This window comes from Choloepus didactylus, chromosome 4 (genome assembly GCF_015220235.1).
Source record: "Choloepus didactylus isolate mChoDid1 chromosome 4, mChoDid1.pri, whole genome shotgun sequence".
NCBI lineage: Eukaryota > Metazoa > Chordata > Mammalia > Pilosa > Megalonychidae > Choloepus > Choloepus didactylus.
In genome coordinates, this window is record NC_051310.1 from 111,090,331 (window position 1) to 111,107,416 (window position 17,086).

At 36.7% G+C, this 17,086-nt stretch overlaps 1 protein-coding gene across 4 annotated transcripts in view; it reads right to left on the reverse strand.

Annotated features, from left to right (window-relative positions):
• The window catches only part of MAP2K5 (mitogen-activated protein kinase kinase 5), a 320,772-nt gene that overhangs the window by 270,367 nt on the left and 33,319 nt on the right, over positions 1-17,086 (reverse strand). For all 4 annotated transcript variants that reach the window (XM_037833600.1, XM_037833604.1, XM_037833603.1 and 1 more), the window contains 3 exons: positions 7,443-7,512; positions 3,735-3,775; positions 2,624-2,691 (listed from right to left, as the gene is read on the reverse strand). In XM_037833600.1, coding sequence (XP_037689528.1) covers positions 2,624-2,691; positions 3,735-3,775; positions 7,443-7,512 — 179 coding nt within the window. The remainder of the gene's footprint in view (positions 1-2,623; positions 2,692-3,734; positions 3,776-7,442; positions 7,513-17,086) is intronic.

A 17,086-nucleotide genomic window follows, 5' to 3' on the forward strand; every position in this document is an offset into this window, starting at 1 on the left:
TCTTCACGAGTGGGTGCTAAAGGGAGACAAATTCCAACAGAAAAGAAGAACCTTCTAAGAGGTAGTTATGTGAAAAGAGAAAGGGCTGCCTTGGGAAGCAGTGCATTCTTGCCATGGGGGTGTTCACAAAGGGGCTTAGATAACCATTTGGCAAGGAGTGGGGAGTAAAGTACCAATTGAAGGCAAGTGCTTCTCCTACTCTCTAAACCACAGTCAAAATATCTTTTTAAAAACTCAGATACCTGGCCACATCACCCTCCTGGTGAAAGTCCTCCTAGGGCTCATCAATACACTGAGAGGAATATCCAAACACTACTGGGCCTATGAGGCCCCACATGACTTAGCCCTGATGTACCCTCTCATCTCTTATGACCCTTATTGCTCTCCCCCCACTCCTGATACTCTCCCCCAACTCCACATACTCCTGTGCTCCAGCCAAACCACCCTCTTCACAAACATGCTGAGCTCTTTTTCCACCTCAGGGCCTTCACTTATGCTCTTCTCTCTAAGGTCTGAAATGCCCTTCTCTAGCTCTCACATGACTAGGTCCTTCTCATCCTTCAGGTCTAGATGGAAATGCCATTCATCCCAGAGAAACTTCCCTAAGTGCCCAGTCAAAACACATTCCTGCCTAGTGTTCCCTCTCTTTTCATCCTGCTTGTTTCCTTCATGACACTAATTATAATGTAATTATTTGTATACTCATTTTTATGTCTATACACCCATTAGAAAGTGAGCCCAGAGGATAAGAACCATGTCTGCCTTATTTACTACTGCATTCCTAGTGCATAAGATACCTAATGAATAGGAAGCACTTGATAAATACTTGTTGATTAATTATCAACAGGGGCACAGGTGTTCATGACCATCCTGGGTTAGCATATTAAAATCACCTGTAGGACTTTTTTTCAAATTACATTCCTCCCACAACAGGAATCACTACTGGAGTAAATGACCATTACTATGTGGAAGGCTGCTATATCCCTGACAGACAAAAGGCTGAGGATCTTTGGTTCTGTTGATCTCTGAATTTCTGTCCAACCCAAAAAATTTATAACAATCTATTAATATACGTGATAATTTTTAAAAACCAAGCTAATTCTTTCATGTTGTTAAAACCAAATCTGGGAGAACTGAAAAATGATCCTGTTTCTCCATCGTGCCATCTTTTTCAACACTGTGCTGCTTTTTACACCATGATGAAATCTGACCTAAAACTCGAGGTAAAGTTCTTGTTTTTCCTTGAGGCTCACGGCCAGTCTGTCTGGATAATACTTTATCCAGAAATAGTAGTAATAATTAAATGTCCTGCCTTCTTTAAGCTGAGTGTAACAAGTGAACCTCAGCCCATGACTCCACTCTGCTGGGCCATGGCGCACATGCTCAACAAGCATGAAGAGAGAAGCTGGCAAGCATGGTTTGGTGGCGCCAAGCCCTTTAATGAGAACTAAAAGACCTACCCATCATGACTAAGAGGCAGGTAATCCACTGGTGAATAAGGTGACTGTATTTAAAGACAGAATGGATTGTTTAAGAAGGAAACACACTTTAAGAGCAGTGTTGCTCATAGCAGGAAAGCGGGTGGGTAAGTACCCTGGTGCCATAATGAAGCAATTAAGGAAGTGACTTTTTGGAAGGGAACAGGAGAGCCCCTTGGCAAAAGTACCAAGAATGTGGGTTAAGGGTCAGGATAGGGGGGAGTACTAAAGGGAAAGTAGAAGCCTAAACTACATTTCAGTCAATAAAGGGCTTTGCAAATACTGGCCATTGCCCTAAACCCAGAAAAACCACAACACAGAATGGGAGAGTCTTCCAGCTCAATGTTAGGTTTTCAGTCACCAATGCAAATATGCACACATGGAACTACCATCTTCAAGTAATGAAGATATAATAGTAATATGATGTTTACTGGCTGAATAAATGAACATATAACCAAAAGACCTGGAATTCTATCAGCTTAAGTAGGTCACCCTTTCTACTTTAGGACTGTGATAGATAGCCTTGAAGTAAGTTACATAACCTCATGACTTGGTTTCTCCAGACTTATAAGAAGAACACTTTCAAAAAGACTTAAGTCTTTAGAATTCACTCCAGTGTGAGACACTGTTAGCATGAATTAATGAAAATTATTTTCCTTTTATAATAGCTTCTATCTCCTGGAGAACCCAAGATACTAATGAGCAACATGGCTGGTCAATTTAAATTTCAACACTTTATTCTGTCCTTGCTTCTTTCTGGTAAAGATACCAATGGATAATGACACTGCCTAAAGATGGACAAGCAAGAAAGAAATAATAAGCATTATACAATTTATAAACCAGATCATGAAGCATGAAATCATCAAAGGTACTGAATCTTCTGTATAATTTGGGAACTGTGAAAGAAAACCATCCCATGGACCAAAATGAGTAATTTAATGTGTCTAATTTCATCTTTTTATATGAGGTCCTTTCCCTCAAGGCAATATTTACCTAGCATAATCTAGTCAAATTTCCTGTTATCCACATACACTTATTTTTGGTCTTATAAAAAAGAAGTGTCACCCCACAAGCCTCTTTACCATCCCACCCCTGACTTTGTAGATAATCATGCTCATAGGCACACTCTACTTGCTTGCTCTCACCTATTGCTTGGAAGTGAATCTGAGACTGCTGGGTTGCTGTGCTGAGAGGGTCCAGCCCGAGTATTCACCTACAAGTACAGAAACAGTCTTGATCAGTCCTGGGTTCTAAGGACACAGTTCTCATTAATCTATAATTTGCCACAAATTTCTCATTTCACTATCAAGGTTAATTAGCTTGTTGCTAGATAGGACCAGGGTTGGAGAATATTCATATATAGGTTACAGAGTAATATACAGGTACAGAGCCGTACAACCTGTATATTACATAACATTCTATTCCTGTCATTATTCAAATACTTAAAGTGCTGAAAATAAGAAATGAACAGGAAAAAAATTAATTAACTGTTCTAGAACTCATACAAAAACATTATGTTCAAAAAAGTATGTTAAGAATATATCCAGTAATGCCACTGATTTGTACACTTAAAAATGTCTAAAATGGAAAATTTTGTTTCACAATAAAATTTTTTAAAAGAGGATATATCCAGAGATTAGCAGTGAATCTCAAGTTATCATATCCTTCTAGCTCTAAAACCAAGTATAACACTGTTGAATACTTTTTATTCTCTGAAAAATGAGGTCCAAAGTAATTAATTATAAAGTAGTTGAGCCTAATACAATAGACAGCTTTTCTTTCAAATGTGAAGCATTAGCAGAAATCTAGAACTCAAAAAACACAGAACAATGAAAAGACACTAAATAGATATGTATAAGACATTAAACAGATATATGTTTCTAGCATAAATATGTACAAAAAAGGGGGCATTCTGTGAACAAATACACTTATATGCTTAATTGATCAACGAAATGAAGTCTGTATTTTCACTCAAATCTTTGTGGAGACCAGTACCCAGGGTCATTGTGAACAAACTGACCAACAAAAGAATTCCAAATAATAAAAACATGGCACCAAAACTCTTATATCCAAATACACATATTGAGCAAATACTACAGATGAATCCCCCTCCACTTCCCATTAAAAAAAAAAAAAAAAAAAAAAGGATAGCTTGTCAGAGCTTGAGAAAGTGCAGTTTTATTTGACATTTCAATAAGTGGAACACAGCATTACAAATCCATCTAACTTTACTGAAACAATTATTGAAAATCGTACCTTCAGGCCATGTATGTTCCGTTCCCCAGGAGGCTTGCAAGCTGAAACAGTAATTGACTAAATTGTAGAACACATCAGGGCCATTTACAAATTTGCTCAAAATGAATCATTTAAAAAGAAATGAGGGTGACACCAAAATTAGCAGAGAGAAATGATTGAAAAGTGGCTCCCAAGACCCAGAGTGGGAATTATGAACCAGGGTTTTTAACTTACAGGAGTGAGCATTTATAAATGCAAAAAGCTTTCTGACACTACCTCATATAAATTCCAATTTCTGCTTAAAACATATAAAAATCAAGTTAACTGAGCTAAAATGATTAGATTACTTTCATAGTTCAAATTTCTGCAATCTTTCCTCACTCTTATTATATTGCGTATTTGCTATCACTTAAACATCTTTGAAAATAGCTAGTGTTTTGAGGGAGATGGGAGAAGATTCTTCAAATGCCAAAAAGATTGGTGGAGATTCTAAGATGGACTATTCAAATTTGAAGACAAGTTTGCACAACCATAAGCAGTCTAATTTTATTTAAATACAGAGATATAATTAATTTCACTACATTTCTTACAAATCTTGACATCTGCTAATATTTAGGTCTAAAGAGAAAGCAATGTGGGGGGCGGGTTATTTCCTGACACCATCTTGAATTAAGACTTTTTCAATTCAGCAGATGCTTCTTCAACAAATGTTAAAAAATACAAAAGCTTCTCAACCCAAAGTAAAAATACTGCCTCCATTTGAAAACTATGGTGCTCTACAGACTGTATGTTAAGAGGCTGTCAATTTTGATCGATTGTTTTGGGAAGGATGACTTTGTTGTTTTTTTTTTGTTTTTGGCTTCTTTCTTGCATGTTCATTTATTTTTCCTCTGTTTCTGACAAGAAACAGAGCCATTTATTAATAAGAAGACATAGGTAAATAATTACAAAGCACATCCATTATTGTAATTTTATTTATTTCAGTATATTCAAATTTATTATGTTATTTTCCTAGAAAATATTTCTAAACCTAAATAAAAGGTTTTTATTTATCTCTCTTAAATACATAAAAATTAAGACTCTAAATCTTCTTTCCTTAAAATGGAAATTAACTTTTTGAACAAAACAATAGTCACATACACTTGATGATGACTGGTCCTTGAGGGACCATCAATACTTTCTAATACAATGCTTCACTGTATTTAGACTGCAGTAACCAGTGCATTCATAAACTTCATTTAATAAGCAAGTGGCTAACCAACAAATAACAGACAGACATCACCTCTTACCTCTAACCTTAACATCTGCCTCACTCCTCAAATGGCTTCTCAAACCTTCAAGATTGGAAATCTAAACAGTATTCAAGAAAACCCAATAACCTCGTATTTCCTGAAGTTAGAGAGTCAGAAGTTACCATAAAGCTAGTGAATGTTCACACTACTAATATTAAACATATCTTTTTAACTGCAGAGGCAACTTAGCTATGTGGTAGGAATTACTATTCTAAGGCAAATGTGCCACTCGGAATGAGAACATCTCATGTTAGAACAGAATCGCTTTCTCCTGTCTTTCCTATTTATTCAGTTGAAAGATTCAGTTTAACATGGGGCCTGACAATGGACTCTAAGGTCCAAGGGCCTCTAGCCAAATAGGTAGCCCCAGGTAATACACCCAACAAACAAGACGACAAAGAACTAGAAAGAGTTAACATGAAAAAAACCCATAGAGAGAGGAGAGTGTGTCTTCCATATTTTGAAAATTTTTTAATTGTCTTGGAAGGACTATATTTAAGTAAGAAGTACTTAATAAGACCTAGTATATTCTGTGCTGGGATTACATGTGACACTCATATCCCATAAATTTTATTTTAAGTATCTTCTCCCCACAATATACTCTTCTCCCCACTCCTACCAACCCCTCCAAACTGCCCCATGAACACTCTAATATTTTAACACATATGTCCTTCCACTTAAAGGAAATTATAATTTAAACAAAATTCTTATTCAAAGGGTATAGTAACCACTTGTAAGCTGTAGGACTCTGAAGTTACTTAATCTCTCTGAAGCTTGAGTCTCATCTATAAAATGGAAGTAATAATACCTAGTAAGTAGAATTGTTGGGAGAATTAGAAATGATGATACAAAAAACAGTATCAATGCCTGAACAGGGCAGAAGTTTAAAAATGGTTTTTTTATCACAGGAATGGGTAAAATGGTATGAACTGGGAAACTAAAAGGTATTGTCTCCCAAATGAAAGAAAATAACTTGAAAACATATTGGGTGAAGAGAAATAAATACTTTATTGAAAATGAAAATGAAGACTCAGTGTTGGAACTGTAATTCTGCAGGATATTGTGCTAGGGTTTGTTAAAATAGAGTATAACGTTAGCAAGTAAGGAAGCAATTGATGGAAATTTTCAACTGGTAACAAAATATCCCTAGTGGGGAAACAACTTTGAAACCTGTCCTAATTCTCCAGTTGAATGAGAACATTAACTTGGTTTAATACACAGGAATGGTAACATTTCCTTTCTTTTCTTTTTTCTTTTTTTGGTCTTTAGTCTTCAGGTGCAACAGAATTGGATTAATCATAAATCTTGTTTCAGACACACTCTCATCATTGGCCCTGAATGGTCCTTTTTTAAAAATTATTATTTACTTAGCTCTTTAATTAGTTATCATTAATAATGTAATAAACCTTAACAATCCTGTTGCCTGAGCAAAAGCTAGAAGAGGAGCATTCTTCTTGAACCCAGACTTGTCATGGACTGGCTGAGCCAGCTGCCTTTGGAGACTGTATCAGTGCAACTAAGAGCCTGTTGGCTAATTGAGCCATTCAGACTTCAGAGTGTTACAGGTAATGAAGGTCTAGAATGTTTAACTGGAAGACGCACACTATGATTATTTGTACAGTATCAGTTAACGAACTAAGTCTGACTTTTAATTATTTCAATTAAGTTATTTCTGGAAGAGTTACATGGAGAATTTCCTTAATTGTCCCATCAGTTAGAAAACATGGATTCCAAGTGGGGCAATGGATAACAGGTGAAAGCCTTAATAGATTTATATAATTAAACTATTCTTTTTCACCATTACTGAAATTTTGAGGGAACATCTACATACAGTTAATCATATCTCAGGATAATACTGCCAAATCTAAAAGGGAAAAAGAAAATTATTTGACCATGCAATTCCCAAGACTTACCCTTATCTCACATTTCTGGAGACTTAGTCAAATTCCCACTTACAAAGATTTTCCATTATTTACAAAATGCCTCCTCCAAAAAAACAAGTTGCCAAACATTCCACCAAAATTTCTCTCCTAAAACCCCTCAGTAAATCTTAGCTTCTGCACTAGTTGAAAGCTTTCTCTTCAGTAGCAGCTTTGACCACCATCATGAGGCACAACTGAGAAATATCCAGAAATAAAGTCATTCATTTGCCTTGGTTTAGAAACCATGTGGACCCCCAAAGAGTTCTTTAAGCAAAGGATGTACTTCAGAAACAAAAAACAATCTAGTTAGTTTAATTTACTCTAGTAAATTAGATATTTTATCTGCCATAACTGTAACATAGCCTGCAATCCTCACGATAATGAACACTTCTTTTGTTTTTTCAAATTAAGAGCTAAACATCATGTTATGTGCATTTAAACCTTTGGAAAACACAACTGTTGATGAAACAGTTTGCTGAAATAATCATTGTTGATTAGAATTTGTTCAACATTACCTCTTGGAAATATCTGCAGAGGCTCTATTAACTGTCCATTTACTTGCTGTTCCATTACTGTGGAATAATACTGCAAAGAAATTACAGAAAGAGATTACTCAGTAATGTATGCATACTGGAACAGACACAGGTTTTTAATTCATGGTACTTTTTAAAATTGCTGGTATATACATATCAGCCTTGAGAATACTTTTTCCCTATTTGCACATCAAAATGCCTCTATTGAATACTTCAGGATTGAGAATCCAGTATAAAGTAATCCTCTAGACTATTTATCTTTAACAGTAAAAATGTTGATTAAGACTTCAGATTAGTATTTGATCTCTAGAAATATTTTGAAAATGATATGTATTAAAAATGACAAAATACATTTTGGTGGAAATTTCTCAAATTGCTTCTTGTCCTTTTTCCTGGATTTTTGCAAAGCAAAATGAAGAAGCTTCACATCTGACTTGGACCTACATGCCAGTTAATCAAACATTATTCACATTTGTTCATAAAATGATAAGATAATGGAAATCTAAATCACAGAGACTGTTGAACTAGCACCCAAAACATGACCCATTCTAAGATTACAAGATTATTATGATAAAAAGGTAGCCTAGTTTCAAGCAAAATTAAATAAAACATACTTTTTATGTTTTAGTCTTTTAAGTACTTCAGTACAGACCAAATTTCACTGTAAAATTCTGAACACAAAAAATAAATTTCTGAGAAAACTTGCATACTCCTTTTTAAACACAAATTATTCAGTAGGTTGTAAGACAGTCTGGTTCTCATTTTTCTTAATACCCTAATTGGTGAGCATCTGTCCACCTAACTTGGAGATGGCTTCTGTACCCTCACTTCTTCTAACACTCAACAAACAACAAAGTCATGTTCTTCATAGGAAAAAATCAACAATGAAAACCACTGATTTCATGTTTTGAGGAGTTGTCACAGAGCAGAACTTCCCTGCAATCCTTGCAGTTTTCATTTTTAGAAACACTTGCATTATTTAACTACCACATTTTCAGGAAATTCCTCCTTGGCTGGCATTATTTGCTGACATTCTTAAAAAAAGTTGATTAAAATTATTAAAAGATCAAGTTATTTTTTCCACTGAAATAAAGGGGAGCTATAAAATTCGACCACATCTTGGGAATCACAAATTAACAGGTTTAAGACTCTTGGCCGTAAAAACAAATAAAGGAGGTTTTTGATAGCTAGGCAATAAGTTCACCCTGCTCTCCAAGGGCTTTCAAACTGTAAAGGAAACCAGTCATCTCTTTCTGTGGCCCTAAAAACATATATACATACAGCATAAATATGTACGACATACTCTCTGGAAAACATACTAAGGCAAATGTCTTTCAAGAGACTGTTCCTTAATACCACAGAAATACAGCACTAGCCATTACTCAGTGATGACAAGTAAATGAAATATCAATCATGTAAGCTGTCAACCTTTTGGGACAGCAATAACTGTTAACAAGTAGTCTGGAAAAATTGTCCGAAAATGACTTGTCCTCGGCATACAAGTATTTGAGGTTTCCATGGAAAATTAAGATGCCAGTGGCTATTTGGAACATTGCTCAGGTATTCTTTTTAATGGGAAATTTGCCGGTTATTGATCCACAGCATGTACCCCCTTGCTTCAAGAAGGCTGCAAGCAACTTTCCAATCAGTGGCTGTCAAAAAAATTACTGCCTTTTTATACTGATACAAGACAGCAGTAGTGGTGGTGTTCTCCTACAGTTAATGCTTTTCTTTAATTAACTGCTATGTACAATAGGTTAGTAATTTCGGTTACTACTTTACCACAGTCCTAGAAACCAAAGCAAATAAACTATCCTCATGCTTTATCTAACAAATTAATTACAGAGTTGTCTGAAAGTGGTGCTTGGGGTCAAGTCTGAAAACAAATAACCTCAAATGTAAAGGGTCAGAACAGGTGCAACGCCTTTTTTTTTCCTACTATAAAACCTTGCATGCATGAAATTGACCTGTTTTCCAACTTTATTTATTTACCTCACAAATAAATAAATAAAAATGGCTTCTCTTTCATTTCAGATCCGTGCCAAATCAACTGGCAAAATACAGTTTTATTATCATTGAAGTAATTTTTTAGAAATCTAGAAAACATCTCTTTGTAATATAATGAACCCAGTCATGGTAATGATGTTAAGTATGCCCCTTACAAGTTTCTCTAAAGCAAGTAGTTAGGTTTTGTGTGTTTTTTATTTTTCTATAATTCTTCTGAATCCAAGGTATATTTTCTCCTGCTGAAATACTGGATTTGATCTGTCACTGTATTAACTTTGAGAATCTTGGGTTCCACACAGCAAAGTAATTCACTATCAAAGACATGCTACAAGAGGGTAATGGTTAAATCCTCGGTGTGGATCCATTCTGTCGAATTGACTGCTGAGGAGCTGGCCTAGCAAGGGCTGGGCAGTCCCCAACAAGGCACCAGGACTAGGAGCTCAGGCCACTGCTTATGTAGTATCCCAAGGGAAAAGGATAAAATGCAGGACGATATGTGGTAGCTGTAGAACAGTGAAGTCCTGACGGGCCACAATGCCTGTGCTGCCAGTGAGATGAGTAAGGCACTTGGAGGAATCTGAGATCTCACACCCAGGAGGTCTGTTTATTAGCACATAATCTAAGTAACGCAATGCTCACTGAGTCTCAGTTTACCTGGTTGTAAAGTGAAGATAGTATCTACTTGCAGAATTACTGTGAGGCTCATATGAGAAAATAGATCAGACAGCACTTAATTTCAGATCAATTATTTTCAGATCTTGATCTTTTCCTTAGTGTATTTTGTATACATTCTCCCATTAAAGAGATTCTCTCCAATTTTATTGTGAATAGTGATTTTAAAAAAGCAGTGAAGAGACAGACAGGACTTCTACTAGATAAATCAAAAGGAAAAAAAGGAAAAAAAAGAAACAACAAAAAAAAAAAACTAACCCCTTTATTCCAAGATATGTAACACTGCTTGTAAGAAAGTAGCTATTATAATATTAACAGCACCAGAGTTTGAAGTTATTTTAATAATTTCCTTATCTTATTCTCTATAATACTATCCTGGCTTTTATTACCCCTAATACAAAGCCCTGCACGTAGTAGGTGTTTGCTAAATATTGACTGATTGAAATGAGGTCAAATCTTGATTCTGCCATTCATTAACTTGCATATAGTCTTCAAGAAGTCATTCAACGTTAGGAATTTCAGTTTCCTCCAATGACAGTGAAGATACCTATCGTGACTATTTCAAAGGATTATTGGGAGGCTCAAAATCAAACTGCAGCAAAAGAATTAGTGAAGGCACTTTGTAAACTATAACCTATTATTAGCAGTTGAGAAGTAAAAAAGTGAACTTGCTAACACTGGAACAGTTTCCAGCATAGCACCTTCTATCTTCTAAGTAGAAATGTCTCAGCATTTAAATATAAAATATTAATTATGTATAAAAAGGACAAAATATTGCACTCAAACTGAATGCATCAGCAGCAGTTATAAAATGTGTTTTCTGCTGGTATTCCCTGCATCTGCTACATGTAGTAATTGCAGCAGTAATCAATCAGCTAACTGGGCAAAAGATTAATCAGTTTTGTGAATGCTAATAGAATCTCCAGTACCAGTCTCAGATTAGTTTCAAAGTCCCTCTGAGATGTTCTTTAAAATCCTTAAACAATTTTCAAACCGATCTGACAAAGTTTAGCATAGTTATCCAAAAATCTAATTAATCTGAAACAGAGGGTCAGATTCAACAAGGGGAAAGCAAGTACAATTTTTGGCTTTGTTTTGTTAGCAAGTTTATCAGTCTTCCTATTTGTTATGAACCTAATTCTAATTCTAACAGCACAATTCAATCAATAATTACATTTTTTTTTTTTCATGGAAATCTGCCATATAAAAATTTGAGTTCCAAAAGAGCATAGTTTAATTTTATAAGGCACAAGTTCGCTACTAAAAGAGAGAAAGGAGAGAGAGGCAGAGACAGAGAAACAACTATCACTTATTGAATACCTACTGTGTGTCAGGCTCACTAGCATGTTTTACATTTATCCATTCAATTTCTCACAACTTATTCTAGGAGTATCACCACCCCTGTTTCACAGACAAAGCAAATGGTTTCATTCTAGTCCATGCACTCCAAACATAAAATGAATGTTAACTATTTAAGAGTTAAAAGGTAGGTTGTCTCACATTTCTCATACCTCAAAACACAAAACTGAATAAACTAGGCTACTGGATGAACTGTTGAACTGGTAAACAGCTCTGGTTTCTTCAATCAGTCATACCCAATGAGGTTTAGGCATTCAGATCTTTCAGAACTTGGCGAAGCACAGGGAGTACAAAAAGACCTGAGCTGGTGGAGGGCCTCTTTCGCATTCTTCAGTGGTGCCCCTGGTTTCCCTCTTACCTCTGTAATCACTCCACTCAGTTTCCTGTACATGGCTCCTTCCCCACCCCTCCTTTAAATACTGTTGTTCCCCATGGTTTTTCATCAACCTTCTCTTCTCATTTTATGCTCTCCTTCAGTTACTTCAGCCACTTCAAAGGTTTCAATTACCAGAGGAGTCATTGAGACTAATTAGGAGCTGATGAATCACAAATCTTTATTTCCAGCCCAGATTTCGCTCCTAAGATTTGGAACATATCCAATTGGCTATCCAGAGGCCCCTCACATTCAGCAGATCCAAAACTGAATTTCCTATGTCTCTCATACCTTCCTCATGCCCTAAACCTGTTTTCTACCAGCTGGGTTTACTATCCCAGTGAATGACATCACCATGACCCAGGTTCCCAAACCAGGAATCTGAAGGTAATCCAGACCATCTCTCCTTCTTTCCCCATATTCAACCAATCACCAGGTCTTATTAATTCTACTTCCTCTACACTTCTCAAATCTCCACTTCTCACCAACTCCATAGGCCCACCATGGTTCAGATCACTATCATCTTTCAACTGGAATAGCCCTGGCTTCACCACTTCAGGCCATTTCTCCCTCAAGCCACTCTCCAGATTGCAGCCAGAGATATGAAATGTGACCATGTCACTTCCCTGCTCCTTCAAGATAAGGACATCTGTGATCTAGCCCACCTCCTTCCCAACATCATCTCATACTCCTCATGTCTGTATTACTCTCAGACCGAATCACCTGCAGCTCCTCCTGGACACACCAGGCATTCTGCCACCTTGGAGCCTTTTAAGCCCACTGTTCTCTCTGCACAACATTCCCTTCCCAGTTCTTTTGTTCTAGTTAATCCACCTACACACCACCCCCTTCAGGAAGCCTTCTCAAATCCCAAAAGGCTATGTTAGGTGCTCCTTCTTTATGCTCACAGAGCATCTATGCTTAAGCATATTACAGCACTTTTCACACTGCCAAGTCATTAAGGGTTTTCTTGTCCTCTTACACTGAACACTGTTTGCTTTTTTGTAGGTCTCCCTGACTGAACCCTAAGTTCCTTGAGAGCATGAACTCCTTCTTCACCACACCCTCGCCACCTAGTATAGTGTGTGGCCAGATAGCTGCTATCCAATAAATACTTGCTGTATGAAAGACCCGCTGTTAAGCATGGTGAGCAAATCAGTGAGTGAGTGAGTAACCTCAGGCCCCAGTCCTATGTTAACTAGCTGTGTGATCTTGAGAAAGGCATGCAATTTGTGCCTCAGTATCCTTAGCTGTAAAAATGGAAAAAATACCTGCCCTGCACACCTTATAAAGGGGTTAGGAAGATCAAAATCAAAGGAGCTGGTATATGGAAAGCTTCTTGTAAAGTACTTAAAAAAATCTTGAAATGTAACACAATGCTGTGAATTTCCCATCGATAGAACAGTAAAAAAGGGTGATACATGAACCACTAAACAAGATCACTAAAAATGTTGGCCCAATTACAGAGGTAGGATTTAACTAACATTTACTGAGGCTGATCCAGTATCCCCTCCCCTTCCTTCAATTACTGCAAATAAAATAAGTAAAAGGGGATTGTAAGGAACATTATTTCCATTCTGGAAGCTCATGAGGGGCAAAGACCATTTCTTGTACATCTTATTATCATTTATGATGGAGGTACTGATCTGAGTCTATATGGGCTTTAGGAGATCCTTTAGGAGATCCTTGAAGTCTTTGAAATTTAAATATGAAATGTTGCACATATGAGAACTTTCTGGGAAAAAGACAAGCTTCCCCAGATTTTCAAAAGAGCCGATGTCCCCCAAAACATAAGAAACCTCTGCCTTACAGTGCCTAGTGCTGTTTCTTACACATAATAGGTGTTCCCAAAATGTTTAAGAGAAGGAGGCAAGTAGGGACTAAATCAAAGATGGTAATGACTCCCATTGGTTATACATTCTAATTTGCTGAGTGGCAAGTCTTTATATATAAAGGACAAGCCTGGTTTATTTATTATTCTTCCTTACATTTATAACAGGACAGTTTCCTAAATCTCTTCCTTAGCATGTCTTCTAACAGACAACATAATTAGGGCAGTAATTCAATGTATAAGGAATATGCGTGCTGTTTTTTTCTACTAATGATAAAATTTTCAAATTCTTCTTTTGTCAATACTGTAAGCACAGCCCATTATATGTAGCTCAGTCAGTAATTACAGCAATAATCAATAAACTAACCAACTATTTGGAGTCCATAGTAGATTTATTAGTTTTCTCAGTGAAGAACCCAACCATTTTAACTGTTAAATGACTACAAATTCAATTACAATACTATCTGGATATGTCATCATTTATACCATCTTTCCATTATTTCTTGTACTTTGTATTAACAGGCTTTTCCTCTGTGATGCTGACCTTTCATGATATACACAACTGCCTCCCTATCAAAACCAACAAATGAAGCCAATCTATTCTGAATGCCAAATTAATAGTTACGTTTACTTACCTGACTTCAGGTCTCCCCACTCCCTGATGACTCATTGCCCATGCTATGACATGACTACAGTGTGCACATGTTCTTCTTTCAATGACTCTAGGACAAAGGTCCATATTTGGTCATGGATTGAACAGACAAAGAGAAAGAAAATCAGAATGTAAAGTCTTCCAGTGAAAAGGCCAACAGGAAACAACTCTGGAGCCTGTTTATAGGCTAAGGATACTGGATAGATGTATTTATGTATGATTTGAAAGTGCAAAAGTCAGCAAGTTGGCTAAGTTTAATGACAGCACTGTTTGTTTTGGTTAGTAAAACTGTCAGGGACTTGAGGAAGCTCCAGATGGTCTAAACAGAGTTTTGGGCAGTCAATAGCAGAAGAAATTCAACTTGGCTAAGTTTAAGGTAATGTGCCTTGGCAGAAGGAGTTTAAACTTGTATTCAGAGATGGGTCAAAACTTGTAGGATCCTTTCAGCTAAAGCCCTCCGAGTCATCACCATGGATAGTTTGGGGCAGTGTTTGCCCTGACCCTCCACATAGGCTGCAGCAATTCTGCTATACTTCTAAAGTAGGAGAAATTTAAATTGTAGCTTCAGGACCCTGACACTTAAAATTACAGGACCATAAGGCCATGCAGACAGCAGACCAAATGGGGCATTCCATTATAAATAGACTGTTTGCTTTAGCCACTTTAGATAGTGCTTTGATAAAGATTTGGCCTTCTGTTCAAATGCTATTTAAAAATAAATAAAAAGGCTGTGGGAAATGAATAAAAAACATAATATAGAGAGAAATGACTTGCTTTGGTATTTTCAATTACCTCAATTTATACCTTTTTGAACACATTATATTTCCTATGTTGATAATTTACTAAATTCCTCTAATTTTACTGCATTACAGCAAATTTATATCACCCTTAGAAATATGTAGAAAATGCCCCTCTTGGTTCCAGTAAAGCTGGCCCTAAAGCAGAGAGGTTCATTGGGGGCTGATAACAAGAACCTAACATCCTGGTTACATCCCAGAACAATCCTACTGCTAGATGCCCATGGTTTCCTCCCAGTCCACATCCCTGAGAAGACGCTCCTAGCCACTGGCCCAACAGGACTGAGCAATGTACCACATGGTTCTGCCTCCGTAGGTTGTGCTGAGCCTTCCGCCAAGATGGAGCCGAACAGAGCCACATTAATGACAAAATATTCATGGTTCAAAGCTCCCGTTCCAGAGTTCCCCAGTGTGCCCTGATGCTACCCTGGCTGTGGCCTGCTTGTACTCATCTTTGTGTTTGCTTCCATGATTTCCATGATTTATTATTCCACATAATAAACCCCTTGTTCTGACGCTAATTTGAGCATGCTTCTGCTCCTTGCTACCAAACATGCCCCAAGATATTTCATAACAGGGGCTAAATAAGGGGCATCCAAATATTCCAGAGAAGGGCTTAAAATAATCTGCCTCTGGAAAGGTTTTATTCTCTGACTAGGACGAGAAAACAAAACAAAATCTTTACAGCTTGGAAAACATCATTATTTGAGTAAATAAACTGAATAATTTCCTACATGATTTATTAATTTCCTTCAGTTTAGCTTTACCATTCTTTTCACCGTTTCCCCCCTTGCAAGAAGAATATACTACATTATCAATTATTTAGAATGAATTCCATTGAATTAGAGGAACTGACCACTCATTGAGGAATCAGTTGATCTTGCCACTTGCATAGTAAGTCAAGGTAGGATCTATTTTATATGGGCATATTCTAAAGCACCAAGTGAAAAATGAGCTTCCAGACTCTTTGCTCTTTAAAGAAAACTTCCTAACAGCAAAGGCTCTGAGGCTGTTAAACGTTCAACTTCTAAACGGGCAACAAATTTTGTTGTTAAACTCAACCTTGTAGGTAAAGACACAAACTTTACAACTTCAAAAGCCCACAGAGTATGTTTTACACTCTTGTTCAAACTCAGATACACTGATACTAAGTAAACAGCATCAATTTTACTATCAAGAAAAAAACTGTATTTGCAAAGCCTCCTAAAACAGAACTTCAATAGATACCAAAAAAATAGTATCACTGGAAACCACGAGGAGTGAAGCCATGTGACCTCTTAGTGGATCTGGTCTCATTGAGCCTCAATTTCTTTATCTGTAAAATGAAAGAGTTGGACAAGAGGAACTCTAACGGTCCCCTCCAACTCTACTTGAGTAATTATGATTTCAAAGGCAATCTCCAAGTTCTATATACTAGGATAAAGCTAATCATAACCCAATATACAAGGTGCTCCAGAGGTCAAAAACTATTTTCCTACATGGCACCCGATGTCTAAAAAAGTACATATACTATGTCAAGTATACCAAAGGGAATACTTACACTCTTCTAAAACAAAAGGTCTTTGCCATAATGGGAGACAATCCAGTAGAATCACCTCATACTTTTCTGGCAATGAGGGGAAATGGTATAAAGAAAGAATAGGCAAGATGAAGAAAATTATTCTTGGTAATACTGTGCTTCACTCATACAAGCCCCTCAGTACTGAGAGAACCAGTTATAATAAATCCTTTACTAGACACAAGGATTTAGCAGAAACAATTACAAATCCATTTACAAAAGCAAGATGTACCGCTAAGTTTCTTAATGAAATGTCATCAGACACCAGAGATTAATATTAAAATAGACCCTTCCTAGAATTAGACTTCAATGATAGATAAGGCTTATAATGAACCAATAAACAAGGGCTAGTCTTGTTGGTTAATGCTGTAAGGAAA